Source organism: Gastrolobium bilobum, unplaced genomic scaffold (assembly GCF_033153095.1).
Source record: "Gastrolobium bilobum isolate Gb01-03AN ecotype WA unplaced genomic scaffold, APGP_CSIRO_Gbil_v1 utg3161, whole genome shotgun sequence".
In the NCBI taxonomy this organism is placed as follows: domain Eukaryota; kingdom Viridiplantae; phylum Streptophyta; class Magnoliopsida; order Fabales; family Fabaceae; genus Gastrolobium; species Gastrolobium bilobum.
Window position 1 is genome coordinate 170,818 of NW_026899561.1, and position 25,321 is coordinate 196,138.

Consider the following 25,321-nt stretch of genomic DNA (forward strand, 5'->3'; position numbering starts at 1 on the left):
TCGTGGGGATATCGGAGGAAGCCAACTCGTCTCAAAGAGATAATTAGGGTTGGGTAACTCCAAAAAAAAAAAAAAGTATTATCTCATGCTCAAACAATAGTTAGGAGAGAGAAAAAAGTTGAAGGTGAGAGAAAAAAAATCTTGTGGGACCCATTTGAAAAATGTGAGTGTAGGAAATAATAATTTTTTTATGTAACATAAGAAAAATAATTCTCATAAATAAAAATGCACGCTATTATTCTGTCAATTTAAATTGCAACTCAGAATCCCCATAGCATACCTCTCAATGACTTTCAAAAGGCCAGATATTGTGAACTTATATTTTTCAAATTATCTACATTGAAATGACATATATCATATTTTTTTTAATTTATTATTCTGCAAATTGCTTCAGTGTTGAAAGCTGAAATTTGAGGTCATTGTAGAAAAGTATACTGCTAGCAAATAAAATTACAAAAAATTTTAAAAGGAGCTCTACATTTATTTCTAACAAGATGAAACAATTTTGGTTTTTTTATATAAAAATGCATAACCTGATCGTGTCACCAATTTTGTTTGGGTTTGGCTGAGTCCGATGCATAGTTGGTCAGATACTTGACTCGAACAGATTCGATGACTGGTTCGTCGAGTTTCAGGTCGATCAGGCCGGGTGGGGTCGTGTTTCACAACACTGATTATAAAAAGATTAAATTTAAAATAAATAATTTATTTAGCTAATACATCTTTAATTTCTCTAAAATAATATTTTTAATAATTAAATTTTAAAAGTTTATTTGATAATATCATAATTATATAAAATAAAAGTAAAAAAAAAATGTATATTTATAAAATCATGAGAGGTCTAATTTTATAACCACGATAGCTGTAAGTAAAAATTTGAAATCACATATGTTTAAATGATAAACTTATTTAACCACAATAAATTTGAAATCACAAAAGATTAAGTGATACACTATGAAATCACAAGAGATGGAAATAAAAGTTTTCCCTAAAATTATGATCAAAGTTGAAGGGATAAGTTGTATTCTAACCAAAATTTTACATAAAAAATATGAAATCATTAAAAAAATTAATTTAAAAAATATGTTCATTAGATTATATTACTCTCTGAATTAATATTAATATTATCTTATCCAAGTTAAATTTCTGGTTTGATTTTGGGATATGAAGTTGACGTTCGCGAGCAGTGTAAATCTGTTGCCGTGCGCGAAACATTAGGTAAGATATTAAACTGCTAACTAAGTCAACTGAACCTCTGTTTCAACTTTCTATCTGGTGATTAGACTTCAAACAAACTTTATCTTTTTGTTTTTATATTTCTCTTTCTCATGCTCTTCAATTTTCCGGGTCAAGCAAGAAAGTTTTTTTGGAAGACCAAAGATGCATCCAACTACTTCTACAAAAAACGTAACTTGTCTACGAGAAGACAAACTTGTTCACACCTCATTGTTAATGTCACTTGACATTTGTAATTGAATTACAAGTCTGAATCCATACAAAGACTGATGTAATTATGCACCAATTTCCTACCCACCAAAGCAGACACAGATACCTCATTGAATATTTATGGGAACATGAGCCAATTTTGTAAATGATGTCGTGTGAAATTTCAGCCTTAGAATTGCATTTGAAGCCAGATGGAACAGTGATTGCAAATAAATTGTCAGACATTGCATATGATAAAACTGATATTTATACAACAGCTCCAATAAAATAAAGGTACAAGTACAACCCCACAAAGCTGGTAACTACAGAGGAAAACGCTTCTTTATTTATCTCAACAAATATTCAAGCCTAGGTACTTTTTTTTTTCCTCTACAAAATCATTGGTGTTTATATACGTCCTATAAACCAATCATATTTATAGGGATAACCAAAAAAAAAAAAAAAGACAACTCTCCTGTTGAAGAAATTTTTTTTCTCATGCACACCTATCAAAAGTCATGCTGACTGTTTTTTATTTTTTTTTTCTCACTATGGGTCCACGCTTTGTTGTTTCTGCATTTGGTTATAAGTTTTTTCTGCAACCTTATAACCCATAGGCTCGCAACATTGCATGAGAAGTTGAAATTTTTCTATTAAGAGAGAAAGAAGTAGGGCTCCTCTTAAAAAAAATAGAAATAAAAAAGTGATTGGCACGAAAATAGAATTGAGGGTAATCAGAGAAGAGACTTCTTATACAACATGAAAAGTCTTTTTTCCTAAAAACAAATTGTACCCCTTTGCTCCTACCTCTCTTTTTTTCAACAAAATTATAAAAAAAAAAACCCCAAGTAAACCTATAATCCAAAAAGGGAAGGAAAAGCATGAGCTAACTCAATACAAGAAAAACTCGAATCCAAATATCTCCTTCGAGATCCAAGAGAAACATTAATGCGGAGAGTTTAATATTCAAAAATTAGATCAGACTGTCACCTTCCATTGCTTCAGGAAGGGTAAAGGGTCAGAATGGTAATAGAGGAATTGATCAACCAGCTGTACAATTGAAATAATGGTTTATTTTTTCCTCTACACTCTTCTATTGTCTCCGTTGGAATCCATTAGAATGTTCAACCTCTTGGCAGTTTTGGTGAAGTCCCTGAAATGAAAAAAGATTAACATGTTAAGCTCTAGTTTGACTACAATTTGCAATACAAGAGGATGGTGATTTTGATTCCTACCTGAATGGTTCATCTCCAATGTGTTTGACTGCCCCATTCATATCACTGTAAAGCACATGACTTAGCACCTCCGGTTTTTTTATGCAAAACATGTCTGCAAGTTTTCTGTACAGTTCATTGTAAGACCCAAGCAATGAGAGGTCTAGTGTCCGACCTACATCTTCTGATTCCATAAAAACTTTACATTGACCTGTCTCCAAACTAGCATCCTTATAATTATGGAACCTCTCACAAGAAGAGCGTTCTAGTAGGCCTTGTTGATGAAGAGCAGAACCTGAACCATCCGAAAAAATAGTCATTTTATCAGCATTTCCGTCAGATGAAGTATTACCATTAAGAACTGGGGTTACTGCATCAGCAGAGGTGTTCATAGACATCTGCTGCTTGGTGAGAATTGTTTGGCCAAAAAGCACAAGCTGGGGAGCCTTAACATCATTCAGTTTTTTCGAAGACTCAGGAGAACTTGACATGGATAGTAGGCAAGAGATGTTTTCAGTTGTGTTGGGCTTTTGCAATGCTGGGTTATTGGAGACCCTCATTGGTGTAGCAGTGTGATCAAGTGGCTGGAAACCCGGGAAACCAATCTGTAATAGACCTGAGTGCAGTTTATTGAAGTGCAGATCCGATAAGGATATACCATAATGAGCATGCCTGGCTCCCTGCATGCCAGCAGGAGTAGTTTCAGGGAGACAACCAAAGGGGTTGCTGGGAAATGTTGGCACTGAAATCTGGTCATCGAAGGGAAAATATGGGTTTTGAGGTAATCTCAATTTCTTCCGTGGTGGTGAGAAAGGGGAAAGATGGATGGTAGGCATGTTTGATACCAATTCAACCAACCAAGGGTTCACCCTTTTTACATTTTGAAGTAACTCTGGTTCATCCCATGTAACCTAAAAATATGACTTCAGAAGGTTATTCAGAGCTGAAACAAAATAGAGATTTACTTGCACAAAATAAAAAGGAGGGGCTTCAATGCTTTCATATGAAAAGCGGGGGCATATAACATGGTTTTAAATTTGATAAACATGCCAAACGGAATTAGAAATGAGATGCTCATCAAACATAATGAATTTCGTTAATAATTTCTCCAGTAGAAAATTTATCAGCAACAGCAATGTTTCGCTGTTCCTATATTATTTAGTCCAAATGCGCAAACAATTTTTCACATCAACTTGCTAACTCTAACATGTATAAGAAATGAGATATGTAAAGGTCCTGAATAAGAATTCTATTAAAGTCCCTTAATAACTAAGCTACCAATAATACATATTGTGCAGAAAAAAGAATTCAAGGACCACCAGAATGAAAGCACAACTTACCATTTCTCAGTACTATGTAATAGAGTATGTTCTGCTCTAGTTCAAGGATATCAAGTTTAATAAACATGATTATACCTGGAGAAGTCTCCAAGGAGAGTCAGGCCATCTAGGATCGGCAACCTGAACAGAAGATATGGTACCCATAAACCAACTTATCCGCGAGGAGTCCTCAGTTTCAAAGGGCATCTTGAACCTCATTCCAGGACACCACCTAATCTGCAGTGCTGCTCTAACCAACGAGGCCTTAACACAAAACTCAGGAGTACTTGCCCGAGGGTAGTAAACAACCTCAAAGGGTTGCTCATTGGTGGCAAGTGTTGCAGCTTCAATAACAGCTTCGGCCCTTACTTTCCCTCTACCCATCAAGCTTGCATTTGAGCTCAATCCATTGCCATTACCATTTCCAAGGAGCTGGTTATCATCCTCTCTCAAAAAGGCCGAAAATACACCATAAGGTACAGGGCGAATTCCACCTCCTGGATTCCACCCTGATGAACCCTCAGGTCCACCATAGTTTCCCCTTTTAGCCCGCCGAATTCCAACACGTAGATCCCCATTTTCTGCTCTTAAAAACACAATTGAATCCCCTGCAACAAGCTTCTTGTTGTTGACAAAAGTACTCCAACCAGTTGTCAACAGATGCCGCCGTGGCGTGCCCCTATAAATGTGCCTGAATTTCCATGTTTCGCCATGAACGTCTCTGGCAAGGATGTTTTGAACAGGAGGATCCGCTATATAGTCTAAGCGAGGAAAAATTGTCTCTGCACAAAATCTAGGAACAGAAAAGCCACCACCATTGTTGGCATCAGATTGCGTCAAGGTTTTTGCAAAGGAAGCGGGTTTGTCCTTTGTTTCACACCCATTGATGCCTCCAACACCATCATCCTCAAAATCAGCAGCATCATTATTGTTCAGAGGAACAAGCCTAAGTTTAGCATACACCTCGTCTGTTTCAGGATCAGCCATGTATTTGATAGCTGCTACTCTGCATTGAATGAAAGGTCGAATTTTGGGGTAAGCCCTGAAGTCCACGGGTCCACATGCATGTTCAGCGTGGCCCTGGGGGAAGTAGAAGACCTTAGCGTTCACCGTTGGCATTTGCACCATCCCTCCCGCACAAGCATGCCATAGTTGAGGATCCAAACACTTTTCCATCTCTTTCGATTTCTCTTTTGACTCCTCACACGTCATCATCTCAGTTGGAGCTAAATAGCAACTTTTTCCACTGCAAAATTCCTGCAACCATGTAAAATTTCTTAAATTAAGATTGGCCAAGAAGGATGATGATGGGGCAGGAAAATATATATATATTTTTTATTTCTTATTTTCCATCACTTTTCAAGGATCAGTAAGTAAATTGCATTTTATGAATCTCATACCTGAAAAAGCATATATGATCGCAACAAAGCTGAAAACACAAGAATCTGTGCCACTTGTCCACAAAAAATCATAGAAATCCCCAACAAAGTGATTGCAACAGAATCTCAAGTCGATGCCCACAGTTCCTGGGGTCCCAACTTTGTTGATTGACCAATTCTGTTTTGAGAGGTTTCCTTCTCTCTCTCTTTTTGCACGGTAAAATAACTGGTTTTTCTCCCCAATTTGGACACCTCGGAGAACCTTATTTTAAAGGCACAAGCAGAAAGGCTTTGTTTCCAAAATTCAAAAATCTCACAGTTGCCCCATGCTAACGAGTTCAAACTTCAAACCCAACATGTTTTAAAAGAGGATAGCTCAAACAGAGAAGAAGAGTGGAAGGGAGAGTTTGGGAGACAGTGAAAAAGGTTGTAATTGAATCATTGTAAAAATCAAAACCTGTAGAAAAAGCACAATTCAAGATCAAGGAGGCTACTACAACAGTTTCGGACTCAGTCACTGTCTTGGGGCACGACAAGATAGAAGGTAGAAGGATGATAAAACCAGATATATAAAAACCAAAATAAAATCCTAACTGACTATGCGAGAATCTCTGCACCAATATCTCAACCAAACTCCACAATTTAAGTTCACAATTCTCAAATCACTCATCCCAACCCAAAACTTTTTTTGTTTTATAAAATAAAAATCAGTAACAGAATTTTACTATACTGAATCTTTAGCGTTCATAGATTCAAAGTCACGAGATGATGAATTGTATGGCCGACACGGATGCGCGTATAAGAAGCCGACATAGACCCACACTATTACAGAGCATAGCAGAACAGAGAAACCTTTTTCTTTCAAAGTTTTAGCTCATGCAATGCAAGAGTCCAAACAACACAAACAAGAAAAATAACAGAAAAGGGCTTTTTTTTTTTTAACTAGAAAGACCCTGTGGTGTGGTACTGGTGGTCACCTTAATAATAGTGTGGGACACTTGGACCGTTGCTTTTTTTTTTTTTTTTTAAACTTATATTTTTTATCCACTTTGTTCTTGATAAGAAAAAAAAGAGAGAAAAAACTTCGGCTTTTTCTTCGGATCTGAAGAAACCCTGTAACTTGAGAAGCCAGCAAACCATTTTTTTTTTTTTTTTTTGTATTTAACATTATTATTTATTAAATTAAAGTGTCAAGATTCATGAATAATACAAAAAATAAAATGAGTTTATTTATTTTGGTAGTTGGAGAGGAGATGAAGGGGACAATAGGTTCCGACTAGAACTTAGGAGCCGACTCAAGCCGTTAATTAAACCTTGGTTAAGTTGAGCGAAACAGATTAACTCTATTTTCAAACCACGGGTTAACCGGGTCATGTTTATTTTACCATTTGTGGCATATCCCAAATGGTTGTTGGCTTCACTCTCTTTTTTGGTGCTTGAAAACACACACACCTACGAGTCAATGTCCAAGGAGTTGAGTGTGTCACGTGTGAACAAGGACAACGTTAAATCGTCAATATAACATTGTAAACTTTTCGTTTGAGGCGATGCTTTAAAAATTAGAGTGGGTGCTGTATCGACGAGGGTTTTGCTAGTTTATGATTTATTAGTTTGATATAAGATGAATAGATAATTTTAGTATCATGTAATATAATAAATAATAAATAATCATTTGATATAAAACAATAAAAATTAAGTTAAATAAATTTAAAATTAACTTAAAATTATTATATTATATCTGTTGTAAGATAAAAAATAAATGATATGAAGTTAAATAATAATAATTTATTCTTGAGCCTTTATATTTTGATATTAAATTTTTTTGTCTTAAAAAATATTTTAAATTGAATTAAAAAATAAAATAAAAAGTGAAAAGAATTGGTTCAAATAAGTTATTTACCATTGGTTCTCTGCTTATTTTCATAAATTTTTGGCTAATTCAACCAATTTTTTGATCGGTTATTTATTAAAGTTTAATGGACCAAACACCTAATTGATTCATTGATTTTCTGATCCCAGGATGTCTTATTAAATTTTTTTATTTTTCCCATCTGTAAATGTAGCTTCTTTTTATTTTTTATTCTTACGAAATCTTTAGTATCCATTTCCATCATAGTCTATGACTCTATGTACTCCGTATAGGTTGGAAATGTTGCATTTTCCGAAAGATTTAAACAGTTATAAAGTAAGTAGCATTTATATTTACCGTAATTTTAAGTTTACCATTCTTATTATTTATTTAGTTACTATTTAATTAATTTAAAATCAACGATAAATTTAAAATAATATTAAGTCTAATTTTCTCCAATTGTTAATATTACTTATTAAAGTTCCTCCCACCTTCAATGTGACTATCATTTTTACTACTTCCTTCACCGATGTTGGCATTTTTTTTCAATCGTTGCATTGTCATCGATCGTTGTCAGACGCGCCTCATCATACCACCATCCATCAACCTTTTGGTTCAAATTAAACAAGAATTTTTGCTTTGTACCCCCAAAAGGGAAAATATTTGCTTTGCCACAAATGGACAAAATTATGAAGTATCTGCAATTTCAGATTACCTATTAACTGAGTTTATTTTCTGTTTAGATTAATTTTAAGAAAATATTACTTCTTAAAAAAATTACTAATAAAAGTTCAAGTTATTTTCAACACAAAATAAGTTAATCTACAATCTTGAAAATAGTGACAATCTACGATTCTGAAAAATCTTGATCATGTATATCAAGTTGCAACCTAAACTGTTTGACAAAAAAAAAAAAATTATTGATTCTTTTATTAATTTGTTAGGCTTTGCTAAGAAACATGTTGCTATTATATTAGTATTATTATTTTTTAATTCATAAACATGAGAAGGGTTCGATTCATTTATTTAAGATGCTTAGTCTACCATTATTAATACAGGATAACTTTGTCTGTCGTAGTTGAATTGGCTGGGAGTCAACAAAGACTCTTTTTTTTTTTTTTGGATATGTCATCAACAAAGACTATTAAACGTGGATTCTAATAGATAGTGCCACTGAGCTATTTTAAATCATATGATAATTAAAATTTTAAAAATGAACAAAATTATAACATTTAAAATTGTCTTTGAAAAAAGACTGGACTGGATCGTTAGTTTATCCAACGAAAGCTTCAAAAATCAAAAATAGATGGGTAAGATCAATTTAATCTAAACAGTCCGATCCACAAATTAACAATAAGTCGTAATTTATTAAATTTCATGAGTTAATTTAATTGGACGACATCATATAACGTGTCCAACATTAGTAAACTTCAAGGACCATATAGCATGATTTTTTATTCAGAGACTAATGTGTCTAACGCATTATTTCTTAGGGACATGGGGTGTATGACTTGACAACGGTCGGCAAATGTTATTTCTGATTAGAACGAAAATAGACAGGCTTAGAACATCTGGAAGTTGGTTTTAGGAGGGGAAGAGAAGGAAATGGAGGGTTTTAGTAAGTCATTTTCTTGTTTGTGAGTTTTAAAAAAGGAGTAGAAGAGTTTAGAGATTTTTACTAAACCCTCCAAAACCCTCCTTCTTCTTAAAATTAAAGTTCTCCCAATTTGGAGGGTTTGAGGGGAAAAATATTAAAAAATATTTATCTACCCTTAGCATTACAATGTTAAAACTACATAATTGTGAATCATCTTTAAATGCGATATTATTAGAAAAGTCTCAAATACCGCAGAATTTATCAAAAATAGTGATGAAATTTTTGATGAAAATCATATATGTCAAAATATTTCCGTAAAAACTAAAGACAAGATTAGAGACGGAACCAAATTTTGTCATAATCACTAATATAAATTTTGTACCGAAAAAAAAATTCAGTCAAAATTATTGATAGAATCTAAATTCTTGTCGAAAATTTTAACGAAAATATTTTCGTCCAAAATTTTGATGAAACACATTTCCATCGAAAGTTTCGACGTAAAACAATTACGTCAAAATTTTTTACGGAAAATATTTCCAACGAAATTTTGACGAAAAATATTTCCATCAAAATTTGTGACTAAAAATATTTCTGTAAAAAATTTTGACGAATTTTTTATCAAAATTCTTTATGAAACCTAAATTTTGCCAAAATATTTCACAAAAAATCATATTCATCGAAATTTTTACGTAAAATATTTCCATCAAAATTTTCAACGAAACACATTTCTATCCAAAATTGTTGACGAAAAAAATTTCATCAAAATTCTTAACAGAATTTAAATTCTGGCGATAGTTTTCGAGGGAAATATTTTCGTTAAACTTTTTGGCAAAAAAAATTTCTGTCGAAAATTTTAATGAAACGCATTTCTATTGAAAATTTTCGAAGGGAAATATTTTCGTCAAGTTTTTTGATAAAAAAACATTTCCATCAAAATTTTCAACGGAACGCATTTCCGTCAAAAAATTTTGATGGAAAATATTTTCGTAAAATTTTTTGACGGAAAAAATATTCTGTCAAAATTCTTTACATAATCTAAATTTTGTCGAAAGTTTCGAATGAAACATTTCCCTCAAAATTTCTAACAAAACAAATTCTGTCGAAATTTTCGTCAGAGCATATTTCCATCGAAATTTTGAACGGAAAACGTTCCGTCAAAATTTTTGACAGAATTCTTTCTCGTCACTTGATGGAAACTAAATTTCGTTAGAAAATTTATTTTTGTAAAAATTTTCATCAGTTGAAAAATCCTGTCGCTTTTCGTCGAAAAGTATTCTGATGAAAAAAATAATTTTGTGATGAAATTTTCATCGGTTGCAACGTAAAAATTTCATCTAAAATATGATCTTTTTTGGTGTTGTGAAAAGTATATACATAATTTTGTTAAAAATTTTAAATTTAATTTAATTTGTAAAGTATAATAATTATATTAAGGAAAAAATGTGTGTCATTTTAAAAGATGTAAAATTGTGTCATTTTAAGATAGAGAAAGAGATAGATAAAGGAGGAGAGAGAGTTGACAAAAAATAAAGGTGTGGGTCCCACCTCTTTGTGAGAGTGAAATGATATAAGTTGTGTCATTTAAAAGGATAAACATTTTTCCCTTATATTAATTTTTAAAAACGGGTAAAATGGTAAAAATATCTCGTTGACCTTCCATTCCATTTTTTTGACTCTCAAACAAGGGAAGGGGATACCCTCCAATTTCCTCCCCTTCCTTCCCCTCCCTCCCCCTTGGATTCCCTTCCTTCTCTTCCCCTCCAAACTCCCAAACAAAGGCTAAGGCGGTCTTTTTCCACGTTCATTTTCACTAATTTGCTTCTTATTTGTGTGAAAATTATTAATTAAAACCTCCCGTGACATTTATTCATTTAGTATATCACCGAACTATGTAGGACAAGCTATAGTTATTAATGGAAAATTATTCTATGGATTGAAAATAAATTAAATTGAAAAATGATTATATTAATTAATTATTCAGTTTAAAAGCTTGATTTTGTATTAAAAAGTATTTCATACATGGGTTTAACTTTTCTTATGTTGTAGGATTGTAGGAGAGAAAAAAAGTAGAGAGAAGTTAATTGTGGGTCCCATATTTTATATTAAAAAAGAAAAGAAGAATTATTTGGCACGGAAAACGAATTTGTGTAAAAAAATGAGAGTATCTCATGTGGCATGAGAGTATTATTTCCCTTCATATATTCATTTTATCTGTGATATTAATTGTTCGTAAAAAATTAATATGATAATTACATGTTTTATCCTAATAAACAAAAGCAGGATAAATTTTAAAATAACATTTTTATTAAGAAACTTAATCAAACGATAAAAGAAGAAGAAACCCAAGGGGACTAATCTTGTTTTTCTTTTAAATATTATCATAACCTCAAGATAAATACCCCTAATAAATGTCTATTATATAGGGCCACCTATATATGCCAGTTAATCATAAGCCCTAATTACTTTGGGAATGTATTTTCTCATATTACATGAGGTTATGTGAGACGACTAGCCATTTATAAATAGATTAATTATCATAGAAAGTGCATTAGAAGAGTGAAAAAATAACATTGATTGTTAATTTAGAAAATGAAAAAAAAAAAAAAAACAAAAACAAATGTACCTTGCTAAGAATAACCACGCATGCACAAACCACAGCGGGTCGGATATTTATTAAGTAGCATAGCTTTCCAGCACCACTTTGGACCAATCCCATCTCTGTTGACGTTAAAAGCCATTGCTATTGCCAAATGTAGCGGCAGTAATATTTACCCCTTCATTTCTGGGGTCTGATTGCAACTACAAAGAAAAGGGGTGGGTTATTATTACGATTTCAACCAATTATTTATCTAAATTTATACCTATTCTAATTTTATAATCTCATATTTTATCTTAGTAATTTCTAAAGCCAAAAAAATAAAATCGAAACCCACGCAAGCCTATTGGAAAGAGAGTAAGAGACTCGATGCTAGAACCAGTTATAAACAAAAACAAGAACATGTTAATTACAGCAAGAAAGAGACAGGGTAACCACCCGAAAAAAAGGGGGAAAAAAGAAATAAAGACATAATAAACTTGCAAGCATGTTATAACAATTGATAAGGTCCTGCCCTACCCTGCACTAAGAGATAAATGAAATATATAAGTGGTGGGGATTGAGAGGAGAGAGAGAGAGAGATAGGTTAGTTAGGTCATCTCATGGAAACTCCACTACATGGCGCTGAGGCTGGCATCATTGAAGTTGAACATTGAAAAACACATGGAGCATACGTCAAATTTAGGCTCTTGTCGTTCCCCTTTGGCTTGAAACTTGCATGACCCATGCTGTGTGCACTTGTACCCAATATTACAGGCACCCATCCCACCTACACTAAATAGAGGGTTCATGAATTTGTCTGCATTTCGTTGGTAACAACTCAAGATTTCTTCCATCAACTTTCACCTTCCTGGAGCAACTCACCTACGGACCATTTGGTACGCGGTTTTTTTTCGAGATTTTCGAAGAACTGAATTTTTTTAAATTTTTAATTTTCAAATATTATCGTAAACTGAATATTTTCATCATAATTTCAATTGATTGGGAAAGTTTTCTCTTCTTTGAGGATGTGTCTGTTGGAATCAAACAATCACACATACAGTCCAAAAAAAAAAAAATAGAAAAGAAAGAGAGAGCCGGATTTACCTTTGTTTACCCAACGTGGATTATATATATCCAACAATATTTTATTATATTCTCCTTACTGTATTTATTACAAAGCACTCTATTTATAATGTAAATATAAATAAGTTTAGAAACCCTCCACAACTGTGGTTATTTATGGGCTAAATCTCAAACTATTAAAAAATAGAAAAAATAAAACAAACCCGAGATCCATAATAATACCAATCTTGTGTGAGATATTTGTTTGGCTTTATCTGCTTCCGACCAACCAGAATTATCATCTGAACGTAAAGTATGAGTCATATGTATCCAGATTTGTCTTGTCACCCATAGAAAGAAATCCCAACATTTTATTTTATATTTTTTATATTTTTTTAAAATCTAATCTACCTAGCTAATTAATAACTATTGTTCACTATACTACTCGTATATAGCCACATTTTCTATGCTTCGATGTGAAAGAGACAGAGATAACATTGAAAAGAAAACACTTGCAATTGGTCGGATGTTTAATCACATTGAAAGGACTAAAATTGATTAAAAAAAAATATTGTCTTTTTTGGTCTTGTAATTTAAATAAAACTTTTATTTAGTGATATATAGTACATAATTGTTTACAATAGAAAAAAATAATTTTTTTTATTATATAATGAAATAAAGCCTAGAGAAGATTCCCATTGTGCTATTACTATCAAAAAGTAAAATTGATGCCAAATTATTATTTTGTTTTGCAATATTACTTATTAAATATGGTCTCTTAAGACACTTTTTTTCATAATTAGTTTTTTTTTTATAGTCAATTCTGGTAAAACGTAGTTAAATAAACACATACTTAGAAGACTCCTGAAAGAAATGTTGTATATATTATTGGTGTACGATGATGGTTAAATGGATTCACAAATTAGGCGGGAACCAATGGAAACTGTGATATGTGTATGTGATGGGGATTGTTTTGATTTTGAACAACGTTACTTCATGTAAGACATCGCGAAAATAGGGTGCTGAAATGAATCTGTGTTCCCATCCGTCCCGTTTCATATATCTTTTCTTTGTGCATTCCTCCCAAACCCTAATTGTAATAATCAATGAGTAAATGTTCTCTCTTTTCTCTATCGGGACATTTGGTAGAAGATAATTTTTTTTTATCTGATAATCACGATTTCTGGAAATATAATGAGAAATATTTTTTCCTTGGAATGTTATTAAATAGCTCTTTGGTTGGCCCATATTTTTCTAAGAATATTTGGTTAAGTTTATTGAATTTGTGTTTGGTTGATTATGAAATATTAGTGGGAATGTGAGATTACTTTAGAAAAATAACTCCACCTTTACTTTTCTATTCTTCACAACTTTAACAAAGCAAAGACGAAACTACTTTCGGAAATGATTGATAAAGTACAATCCATATTGTTCTCTTTCTTAAACACGCAGCAATCTCAGGACTAAATTGGTGACATGGTTCGCGCTTTTTTTTTTCATTTCCCCGGGGAACCCAAAATACTAACAAATCTGTGGAATTTTTATCTTGGACATTGGGTGCTATTTTACACAGGCCATACAAATCCTGGAAAAAAACTTTCTTGGAATATTTTAGTATTTTCTGTTACCAAACACATCATTTTAGGATACCCAATGTCATTTTCTCAGACAACTTACAATATTCCTGCTACCAAACAAGCCCTATTAGGGAGTGTTTGGTATGGAGAATGTGATAGATACCTTGAGAAAGTGGGGTGTGGAATTTTTGTGGAACCAATGCACTCTACGTAAAGATTATAAAGGTTCAACGATTTTGATGATAACAAACAAGCATGAAAGGAAGGCTTCAAGTTGCAACAATAAAAAAGAAACAAACATCCAACGCTGATGAAGTCCTTCAAGAGAAGAATCTAAGTCCAAGAATTATCAAGTAATATACTTTAGGACTTAGAATTAATTGTGAGGGTAACTGACTTCTTGCATGAATAAGCTCAAACGTATTTTTGCTAAAATACATGCATTAAATTACCATCTGATTACACAGAGGATTTATAACATTACGCTTTCATATAGACATATTTGAAAAAGTCCTAGAACATTTTTAAATGTATTTCCAACCCTTCTAAAAGGTTGGGAATCGATTCCCTGCTATAAGGAATCGATTCCCACTCATCTAAAAGGTTGGGAATCGATTCCCACTCATAGGGAATCGATTCCTTCTGCACCAGAGGACGAAAATAACGGTCATAAATGGATAGTTTTACGAAAATGAGTGTGCAAATGGTCATAGGGGGCCTCTATAAATAGTGACCAATGTTCCCCTTGACGGGACACACCTCTTGATCATAATTCTTGCTTTATTTCACATCATTTACTTACTTTCTATCATCTTGATCATAAATCATTCTTGAGCTTTATTCTTGTGAGAGTGTCAACACCCATAGTTCTTCAACTTGTATTATTTGTACTTTAAGAGTACTTAGCCATTGCTTAAACACCTCCATTTGATTTCTTAAATAGTTAGAAGAGTGAACTCTATACTAGAAAGGTCACCAAATTCCTAAGAAAATTTGGAGAGAAAAAGTGTAGGCATCAAGAGCCCGAAGTCTTGAAAGGTTGTAGTGGTTTGTCAAGCACCCTCAAGCTTGATAGTTAGTGAAAAGAATTGATCGAGCGGCTTCAGTCTGGACGTAGGTCACGGTGTTGGTGACCGAACCAGGATACATCTAGTTTGCAATTTCTATAACCTTAATCTCTTTATTTAAGTATTAAAATTGCTTTTGAGATTGTCTTTATATATTCGCTTGCTTACTTTGTTAATCACTACATTTGCTCTTACACATAGATTTTTTCTTATTAAATCACTTTATTGAAGAAATAGTCTTTAAAATACAAAAGAAGGTACTTTGTGAAAAGATTTTGTAAAGCTCAATTCACCCCCCCTCTTGAGTATTGAAGCTATCTGTCCAACAATTTTTGTTTACTATGATTGGTATGGAGAATGCGATAAAAATTTAGGTATAAATTATTCCCTTGAATCTGTTTTTCAACGTGACATTGGAAAAAAATCTCATTTGAAGGGTGGTATTATTTTTTACCCATAAATCATGAAAAGTGTTTTACATTTTTTAGACAAAATTGCCCTAAGATAAGACATGCAGATGTCTTAAAAATTTGTGGCAAGAAACATGAAATCATCATTTTGCTTCAAAATCACATCAATATTTTATCCCCAACCAAATACAACATCATTCAAATTAACTCAATTTTTTCGATATGATTTTGGCATACCAAACACTTTTTCATAATTTACCTGGGCACAAATATTTACCACCATATTTTTAGAAAAAAAAAATTTCCGATAAAAAAAAAATATCTCTTATAACAAACACCCCCTTATTAATTTTTATAACTCTAATTATTATTTTTTGGGCGAGTCAAGTTGCTTAGGTATTTATGATCCAGGCAGAAAAAAAGCCTATATAAATATGAGATTAATTCCAAATGGAGCGGCACAATAATTGCCCAGCTCATGTTTCTTCAAGAATTTGAACCAGTTTTGAGAATTCGTTCATCAATCATCCCTGAAACTCATATACATTGTCACTTGAGTAAACTCTTAAATATTTGAGTCAACTCTTAAATTTTCTTCCAATGTAAGCAATTTTCTACCCTCACCACTACCACATTCAGAAATACATAAACAAAGACGGATTATGTACCTAATCACAATTAGAATTCCTGCCAAATTGTCATATCCTTTCGTTTCAAAAAATTTAATTTTAATTGCATGAGGATTTAAAAAGTTATTAGCTAATATTAATTATAATAAAATACAATTGCACTTGATTCAATTAGCCTTTATTAAATAATTTAAAATAATATTATTCCATTCATTTATGTTTTTGTATTTAATAACAATGATAAAAAAGCCAATAATTTATTAATTATCTAAAACAACATGAATTTCAAAATAGTTTTTTAAGTGACATTTATTTTAAAACAGAAAATTAAGGTGATGATTGATCTTATATATTGTAATTTAATAATTAAACTTTGTTTACCAAAAAAAAAAAAAATAAACTTTGCTTGCAATATAATTTCATATTTGACACTAAGAGAGAAAGGGAGGTTAGCGAGAAGATTTTTTGTGGAACGAGACCAGTCCTTCCCAAAAATAGAAAAAAAGGAGAGACAGAGGAGGAAAAATGAAAAAGAAAAGAGTAGAAATGGAAGAAAATTTTTCATTTATAAAAAAGAACTATTGAATAAATGGTGAGTCTGGAGCGTGTTAAATTTTTTCGAGGTTAGCATATAGCAAGTACATGCAGCTTGATGAGTAAGGCGACGAACGAGTTTAACGAGTGTTACACGCATAATAACATGTTAGGTTACAGCTTATAAATTTTAGTTTGACTGGTCAACAGAATAATATATGTTATTATTAATTTTTTTTTTTGGTGAGGTGTTATTATTAATTTACTTTTACTCGAAATATAATTTAAGATTTAAAATTATGTACAAATATATTTATTTAAAATTTTATGAAATATATTATTTATAAATGAAACTAGATTTAATTATAAACCTTCTATAGACATACAAAGCAGAATTCAAACATAATAAATTAATTTGACACCACAAGCATGGTTTATCTTATCCTTTTTCTTCTTTTTTAATACAAAACAAGAATTGAACTCTAAATTACTTAATCAAATCATATATCATGCGATTAATTATTTAAAAAAATTAAATATAAATGAAAGTAGATAAATAATTTTTTATTTTATAAGTAAAATTATATTATTGGATTAAATGGGTGTTGGAAATTGAACTCTAAATTATATTATTGAACTCTATATTATTGCATTACCGTCCTATCATGGTCATCTCATCAATGTGGTACTTGAACTTTGGAGGTGGCAACTGCACCTAGCCTGCTCCCAAAATCTTTGTCCCTACGCTACTTCTACTGTTTTTACACACAAACAATAAATAAATAAAAAGAAAAAGTGTGTATCATTTTAAATAATATAAAATTGTGTCATTTTAAGTGAGAGAAAGAGATAGATAAAGGAGGAGAGAAAGTGGACAAAAAAATATAAAGATATGAGTCCCACATCTTTATAAGAGTGAAATGACATAAATTGTGTCATTTAAAAAGACAAACACTTTTCTTATAAATAAATTAGACATACATTTAATTTTATGAAGTATATATATTATATAAAAGTCCAAGTGCTAACCATTTTCTCCAGTTTTAATTATGTGAAATATAATTGAAGGTTAGGTATGAAATGCTCAACCCGCATAGGGAGTACACTGTACAGTTATAAATTATGATTGAAAACATTTTTCTCTTTTTGAATTATAACAATATTATTTAAAGTACATAGTCTACCTGGAGGAACCCAATCTGTACGCGCGCGTAGGCCATACAGACGGCTGGTAGTAGGTTGTACAGTTTTACCAGAACCACAATCAAACCTATTAAATGCAATATCTTAACATTTTGTATATAACACAACCTATATATATATATATATATATATATGGGATTTGATTTTTTCATGTTGAATGAGAATTCAATTCTCATGTCGTGACTCAACTAGTGGTGGATCCTATATTTATTAAAAAAAAAAAAAAGCTTTGCACGCAAATCGAAAAGTCACTAACATGAGAGTTGAATTCTCATGCAACATGAGAAAAAGTTTTCCCTATATATATATATATATAGAAAAATATTTCTCAAACAGTTTGAGATAAGTTTATCTTCGCCTATCCCAAAATCAGTGTTTTGAAACCCGGCTCAGATCGGCCGGGTCGACCCGGGACTCGATGATCCGGTGGGTTCCCCGGTCCAAGCGGGTAGTTAGATCGGTTATGCAGTCAGCCCGGATTGGACCGGTTGACCCGGTTGACTCGGGTTAAACCGGTTTTTCCTTTTTTCTTTTTTTTTTTGGTAATTTTTTTTTTGTTGATAAGAAGTCTTGAATTAAATCATGTTTATATTTTATGATGAATATGATTAAAAGTAAGGTGAAAATAATAAGGTATTTTAGATTAGTGTAGTTCGTTTATGTAATTTAGTTGCATCTTATAATGATCTCATGAAGTTAAGTGGTGATAAACACTGATGGTCTCATGATCTCATCTCAACGGTCTAGAGCTAGAGCTTAGAAGTATATAATATTTGCTATCATTGAAAACCAATTTATTTTTTGAAGCTCATAGATAGTTTTCTTATGAGAATTTTTATTAATATAAGTAATGTTTTTATATTTTTAATATGTGAACAGTAAAACCGGTTCAACCCGGTTGAACCAGTGACCCAGTACCTTGACCGGTTCGATGATCGGTCCGAGTTTTAAAACACTGCCCAAAACTACTTCGTTTTATTTATTTATTTCTTTATATCAATTGATTCACCTTTGATTGATTATAATTTCCTTTTTCTCTCTCTTTCTTTATCACCATTGGTCCATCTTTGTACGGTTATGATTTAGTAGTAGGAGATAAGATTATCTCAAGCAGCTTGAGAAACGATAAGCACACACACACACATATATATATATATATGGGCTTTACATCGGTTATGTTACATGATGTACGGTCTATTTCCTGCACAAAGAGAAAAGAAGAGAGAGAATGTAAGATAAGGAGAGAGAAATAAAAGTTTGTGGGCCATACTTTTTTTTGTTTGTGCAGGAAATGCACTGTGCATTCCTATAACATAATTGATACAAAACCCTATATATATATATATATATATATATATATATATATATATATATAAGGACGAGATATTCTTACACCAGTATAAGAATTAGAAGTATTACACTCAATCTTGAGCATTGATCCACTTGTATCCAATGACTCAAATTACTAAAAAATTAGAGCCTTTAAATATAAGTGGGATCAATGGTAAAGATTAAGAGTGTAACTTACACTAGTGTAAAATAATCTTGACCCATATATATATATATATATATATATATATATATATATATATGTATGAGAGAGAGATCTTTTGACTCTAGAGTAAGACTTACAACTCTTACTCCTCATCTCAACCGTTGATTTCTGTCCATCTAACGGTTATCTATAACAATTAATTATTTATTTATTTCAAATAAATAACAACAGTTAGATGGACGAAAATCAACGATTGAGATGGAGAGTAAGAGTTGTAAGTCTTACTCTAGAGTCAAAAGATCCCTCCCCATATATATATATAGGATCCTTTGACATTATTTGACACCTCATATGAGAGCAGTTAGATCAAAAAAGATCAACGACTCTGATTTGTAAGCATGTGACACAATTGATCTTTTTTGATCTAACGACTCTCAGATGAGGTGTCAAATTTGAAATTTGATACTGGTGTCAAATGATCTTATTTCATATATAAATAAATATATATATATAAATATATATAGGGTTTTATAAGAGTTATGTTATAGGAAAAATGATTGTGTAATGTTATAGAGATTCGTTTTGCGTGCCTTAATTTTTTTTTTTTTTTTGCGTTAAAAAATCTGGGCTCCACAAAATGTTGTGTGTGTAGGAAAATTTTTTGTGTCATGTTAAAGGACAAACTAAAACCCCATATATATATATATAGGGGTTTGATTTTCTCATGTTGCATGAGAATTCAATTCTCATGTTGCATGAGAATTCAATTCTCATGTTGTGACTCAACTAATGGTGATTCTCACATTTATTAAAAAAAGAAAAAGAAAAGAAAAGTTTTGCACGCAAATCGAAGGGTCACAACATGAGAATTGAATTATCATGTAACATGAGAAAATGTTTTCCCGTGTATATATATATATATATATATATATATATATATATATATATATTAGGATTTATAAGAGTTATGTTGTAGAAAAGTGATTGTGTAATGTTATAGAGATTCGTTTTGCGTGCTTTAGTTTTTTTTATTTGTTTCAAAAAGTATGGGTCCCACAAAATATTGTGTGTGTAGAAATTTTTTTTTGTCATGTGACATGATATAAGCAAATCTCATATATATATATATATATATATATATATATATATACGGAAAAATGTTTATTTTTTTAAATAAAATAATTTATATCATTTTACTCTTATAAAGAGGTGAGATCAATACTTTTATTTTATTTTTCCACTCTCTCTCATCCTTTATCTATTTCTTTCTCTCATTTAAAATGACATAACTTTACATCATTTAAAATGATACACACTTTTCCATATATATAACATTATAAATTGTCAAAAATATGTGTAACAAAAAAAGCATATACAACTATTGTTAAACAAAAACAGGGGGCCTCTTTACTAGTACAGTGATAGATGACATGTGAAAAATCCCACTTAACCAAATAAAAAAAATGTGGTCCACGGAGAGTTTTAAATGCATGTCTAAGAATAAATTATAATAAATAGTAAGGTTAGGAGAATTATTTTTATACGTGAAAAAACTCTTATCACATAGATAAGAAATTGTTTTTTTTTGTTTTTGGGGGTTTGAGAATAGTTTATTTTAATTGAATGAAATAAGCAGATTTTTTGTTTATTTCCACATAAATGTCCTACTATAAAATTTTAAATTTTGACATTAAAATTCCTTTCAGCCTGTGTCACTTAGATTTTAAGTTTGCAATTTATTTATTTAATTATTTTAATCTCCACTACTTTCTTTACTTTTTCAAAATAACCTTTTTATCTGTTTTCAAAACTTGCTATACACTTTTTTAATAAAAAAAATTAAATAAAAATTTTCTCTGCAGTATAGAGATATAATAAAGTAACTATATTTTAAAATATAATTTGTTTACAAATTGTATTGTTGTATTGATCAATTTTGTATATTTATCTAAACAAAGAAATTATAATGAAATTAATAAGCATAATAATATACCGATGACCATGCTGTGAATATTTTTCTTAAAAATATATTTACTGGATGAAATTTAGTCAGTTTTATTTTAAATTTTGAAACGTAATTTAACAATTTAATTTAATGGGTCATTTCAGAATATATTTTTTTAAAAAAAAAAATGATTATTGGTGTAGTGACCGGACTACAGAGACGGTTAATGAAGACGAGTGGTCATTCGACGGCTCAAACTTTACCCAATAAATTAATTACAACAGATAGCCTCATTGATTAATGGTGATTGCGAATTGCTAGATCAAATTGGATGCACATCATGCTTTTCTTTTGTAGTTTCGTGGTTGATTTTGTTTCTCATGCAATAATATTCATCATCTCTTCATGTGTAATCATTACTTCTAGTTCCAAATTTGCTCCTTGTTCGATATCTTATTCAAACCATTCATGTTGTTGAAAATCCCGTGTTTGTTTAAGTGATACTAATCTTATAATTGCAATTTTAAGGTTACCGTAAAATAGACGAAAGTCTGGGTTTTGTTCAGACAAGATGGAGGTTTCAACATTTATTGTCAATTTATCAGAGTCAACATTCATAAATTCATGTCAAGAACTTTAAAATAAATTTTAGAAATGTAAAAATGATTATAAAACCTCTATAAAAACTGAACTAAAAATGTCATTTGCATTCTTTGACAATCCAAATCTAAAATACAACAAAACTCAACCCTCCTTTTCCATAAGAAGATAAATTATCAGCTCAAAGAACCTAATGGCTTAAAGTTGCATTATTTTTCCTAGAAGTATTACAAGGTCAAATGAAAGCAGAAGTGACGTTTGCTTGCAGTGTGTTCTTGTCACCTTCACGAATATCAGTAAGCTTGTTTTTTTCCGAAGGTGTAACTATGTACAATCCATTACGTTGTTCAGCAAAACCAATCATCATCTGGGAATCTGAGTGTTCATATTTGTCAAAGAGGATGGAACATGGTAAAGAGCTGAGAAGTTTTGAAACAGAAATTAAATTAACACAGAAATCTGGGACATAAAGGACGTTGGTCAAAATGAGCTTAAGTGATAGATGAATAGTTCCAGATATAGATGCAAACAGACTTGAACCATCCATCTCCAAGGTTTATGTACACAGGTTTGATATCTTGGAAAGAAGAAAATAATGACTTATCAAAGGTGATATGGTTAGTACAACCTGTATCGATGATCCAAACATCCTTAGCAGTGTTCTCAGCATTAGAATTGTAAGTTGTTTTAACAAATAATAAATAATTATTTAAAATTTAAAATTAATATTAAATTAAATTAGTAAATAAAGTGCATATTATATATATATATGTTTTTTTTTCATGTGCGTGTGTTATTTGTTGGAATAGATTCTACTTTACCTCAAAATTTATCACTTATCATGTATAATTCGTCATTACTTATTTAAAAACAAGTAGTTATTTTTCAAAAAAATGATATTTGAGTTATGCAAAAGGTAAAAATGATCGATTAAAACATTAAAAAGATAAGAAGAATGCTCACTAAAAGATTAGGAAACTGCCAAGAACAAATAAAAAACTTATAAAAATGTTATTTCATGTGTTGTAATGAACATTATTTAAGGATCTTTGTGATTTTGTTAAAAAAACTGTTTGAGAATTTTTAATGAAATTTCCATATATGCTTTGTGAATAAGAAATTTTAAGAATAATATTTAAAAAAAAATTCATGTGATCTCTATGAATATTATTTTATGTGTTGTTAATGAAAATATTATTTCATATGATTTTTGTGAATAAGAAAATTTATCTTTTATATTACAACTTGGTTGGGGCCTACAAATTAATTCCAGAAAAGCAAGGAAACAAGCAGAGTAAACTAAACGGGTTAGTAAGAGGAAGACTTGATCCATAAGTTATTGACAGACTAAATAAACGGGATGACTTTGTTTTTTCATGAGTAACTGGGCAGGGCAAATTTATGTCAGCCCATTCGAGCTGCGGTCTTTTGTTAGATTGATTATGGGCTTGTAGACCTACAGTCCAACATTATTTATTTACTTTGTAATTAAATGCGTGGAATGCAAAGAAAAGAAAGGAAAGAATAAGAAAGAAAATATTACGATGTGAAAGAAGTTAATTTATTTTGATTTAAAAATTTCATTTTTCAATCCTACACAATTGGATTAATTGATGTTAATTAACGTTGAACATCTTGAAATGTGATAATATAATTTATTGAGATCAAGATTTTAATTTGGCGTTGAAAGTGGCTAAACTTTTAAATATTAATGTGGGCTCTCGAATAAGGGCTACATACATTTTCTTTCCCTTGTATGTTTGATTTATTTAATCCTTGTTGCTTTTTCGACAATTTATTTTTATTTGGCAGGGGGCATGGGAGTTATTTTTTTTAACAAGCTCGTGTTCAGCTCAAGTTCATTAATTACTTGAACCAATATTTAAATTTTAATTTTTATATTTATATATTAAATTAGGAAGTTTATTGATTTCTTCTTCTTTTTTCTCTCTCGCCATAAGTTATCCACCTTTCATGTTATTATCTACGTGAGTCAAAATTTATGTACAACTAACATTATTGTTGGTGATTTTCCGAGTTTTCAATGAAAAATAAAAACCCAATCACAGGCTCATGATGATTTTAAGAACTTTATCTGCAATTTTGAAGAGCAAAAGTGGCAAGGCATATGGGGTGATTAATGTCATTTAACTTGGTCTTCACATCGGGTACCATTTTTCTGCACAAATATTATGAAGAGCGCAGTGGTCATGATTAAGATAAACAAGGCAACATGTAACTTTTTATTAAAAAAAGGCCATTGTCGGTTAAAAGAAAATGACTAAAAGGACTGACAAAAAAAGGGGATAATTCTTGACATAATTAAGACCACTGCATTTGTACATAACAAACGTTAATTTCTGTACATAGTGAAACATGCACATAATAAGATCATTCAATATCGAAATGTTCCTTATCCAACACACAAGTTTAAGAAGTTGTCGTTAATCGATTAGAACGGAGGTTTGGCAATGTAATGCATGTCCTTTTAACTTGAGAAAACTGAAAACAGATGTTGAAACTATAATATACAAACCGCGTTACCTAACATAACAATAAAATATTCCTTGAAAGGTGCTTTCCCAAGGTAGTGGTCCTAGACGTAGATGTTTGCCAAAATTAGCATTGCATAATGCACAGTCAACCGTTTATACTGTAGTCAATGGCCAATACTGGCCCTTTAATTTAGACAAGTTGACTGATACAAAGAAAGAAGCTTTTCCCTTGACCCTATCCTTCTCACCTTTTTTTGCTCTTTGCTTGAAGATGAAGACCTATGTCTCCTTCAAGACCATCTCTTTCTAAGCCTCAAGTGCTTCTAGACTACTTTTACCTTCTTTTATTTTAGCTTTGAATGCTCAAAAGGAAAAATAAATAAATTATAATGTGAATTAATTCCATACAATAATTTTTTTTGTTTTTTTTTTTTGATAATCGCCATACAATAATTTTCTGTTGCGTAACGAAAGCATCTTTTTTTCTAAAGCTAATTCAAGTAATAAGAACTTCTGAATATATCTAACCTTGATTGGAGCTGTTAACTTTTTTTTTTTTTTTTTGAAATATTCCAATCGGTTCATTGCTTCGCAACTGATCCGATTCAGGGCGGGTCCAGGATTGAGATTTTAAATCCCTCCCAAATGTGATACTGGGGAGATTCGAACACATGCGAGCCCATGTTTCAACTTTCAACATCATTTCAAAGGAATAAATACATCAGAATTCATGACTACACAACCACTCAAAGCTTCGGGAGATATCTTCAAATCAAACCAATAGCCCCAAATTGCTCAAAGTTCTTCTTTCAACCACTAGCAATTGTTAGATGAGATCGGGGACCAAAGATGGCCATCATATCGTTTTCAGATGCATGTGCAACATGATCCCTTTTAACTTTTTTCTTTGAATCCCATGTTGCCCTTGGAAACACATGGCACT

General features: G+C 31.2%; 1 protein-coding gene across 1 annotated transcript; it reads right to left on the reverse strand.

Moving 5' to 3' along the window:
- Positions 1–2,223: 2,223 nt before the first annotated feature.
- On the reverse strand, positions 2,224–6,190 carry LOC133291512 (auxin response factor 18-like). Its single transcript, XM_061489783.1, has 4 exons — positions 5,359–6,190; positions 4,055–5,215; positions 2,661–3,550; positions 2,224–2,578 (listed from the first exon to the last, which is right to left on the reverse strand). The coding sequence occupies exons 1-4, from the start codon at positions 5,428–5,430 to the stop codon at positions 2,509–2,511; spliced, it is 2,193 nt and encodes a 730-aa protein (XP_061345767.1). The 5' UTR covers positions 5,431–6,190; the 3' UTR covers positions 2,224–2,508.
- Between the last annotated feature and the right edge of the window lie 19,131 nt (positions 6,191–25,321).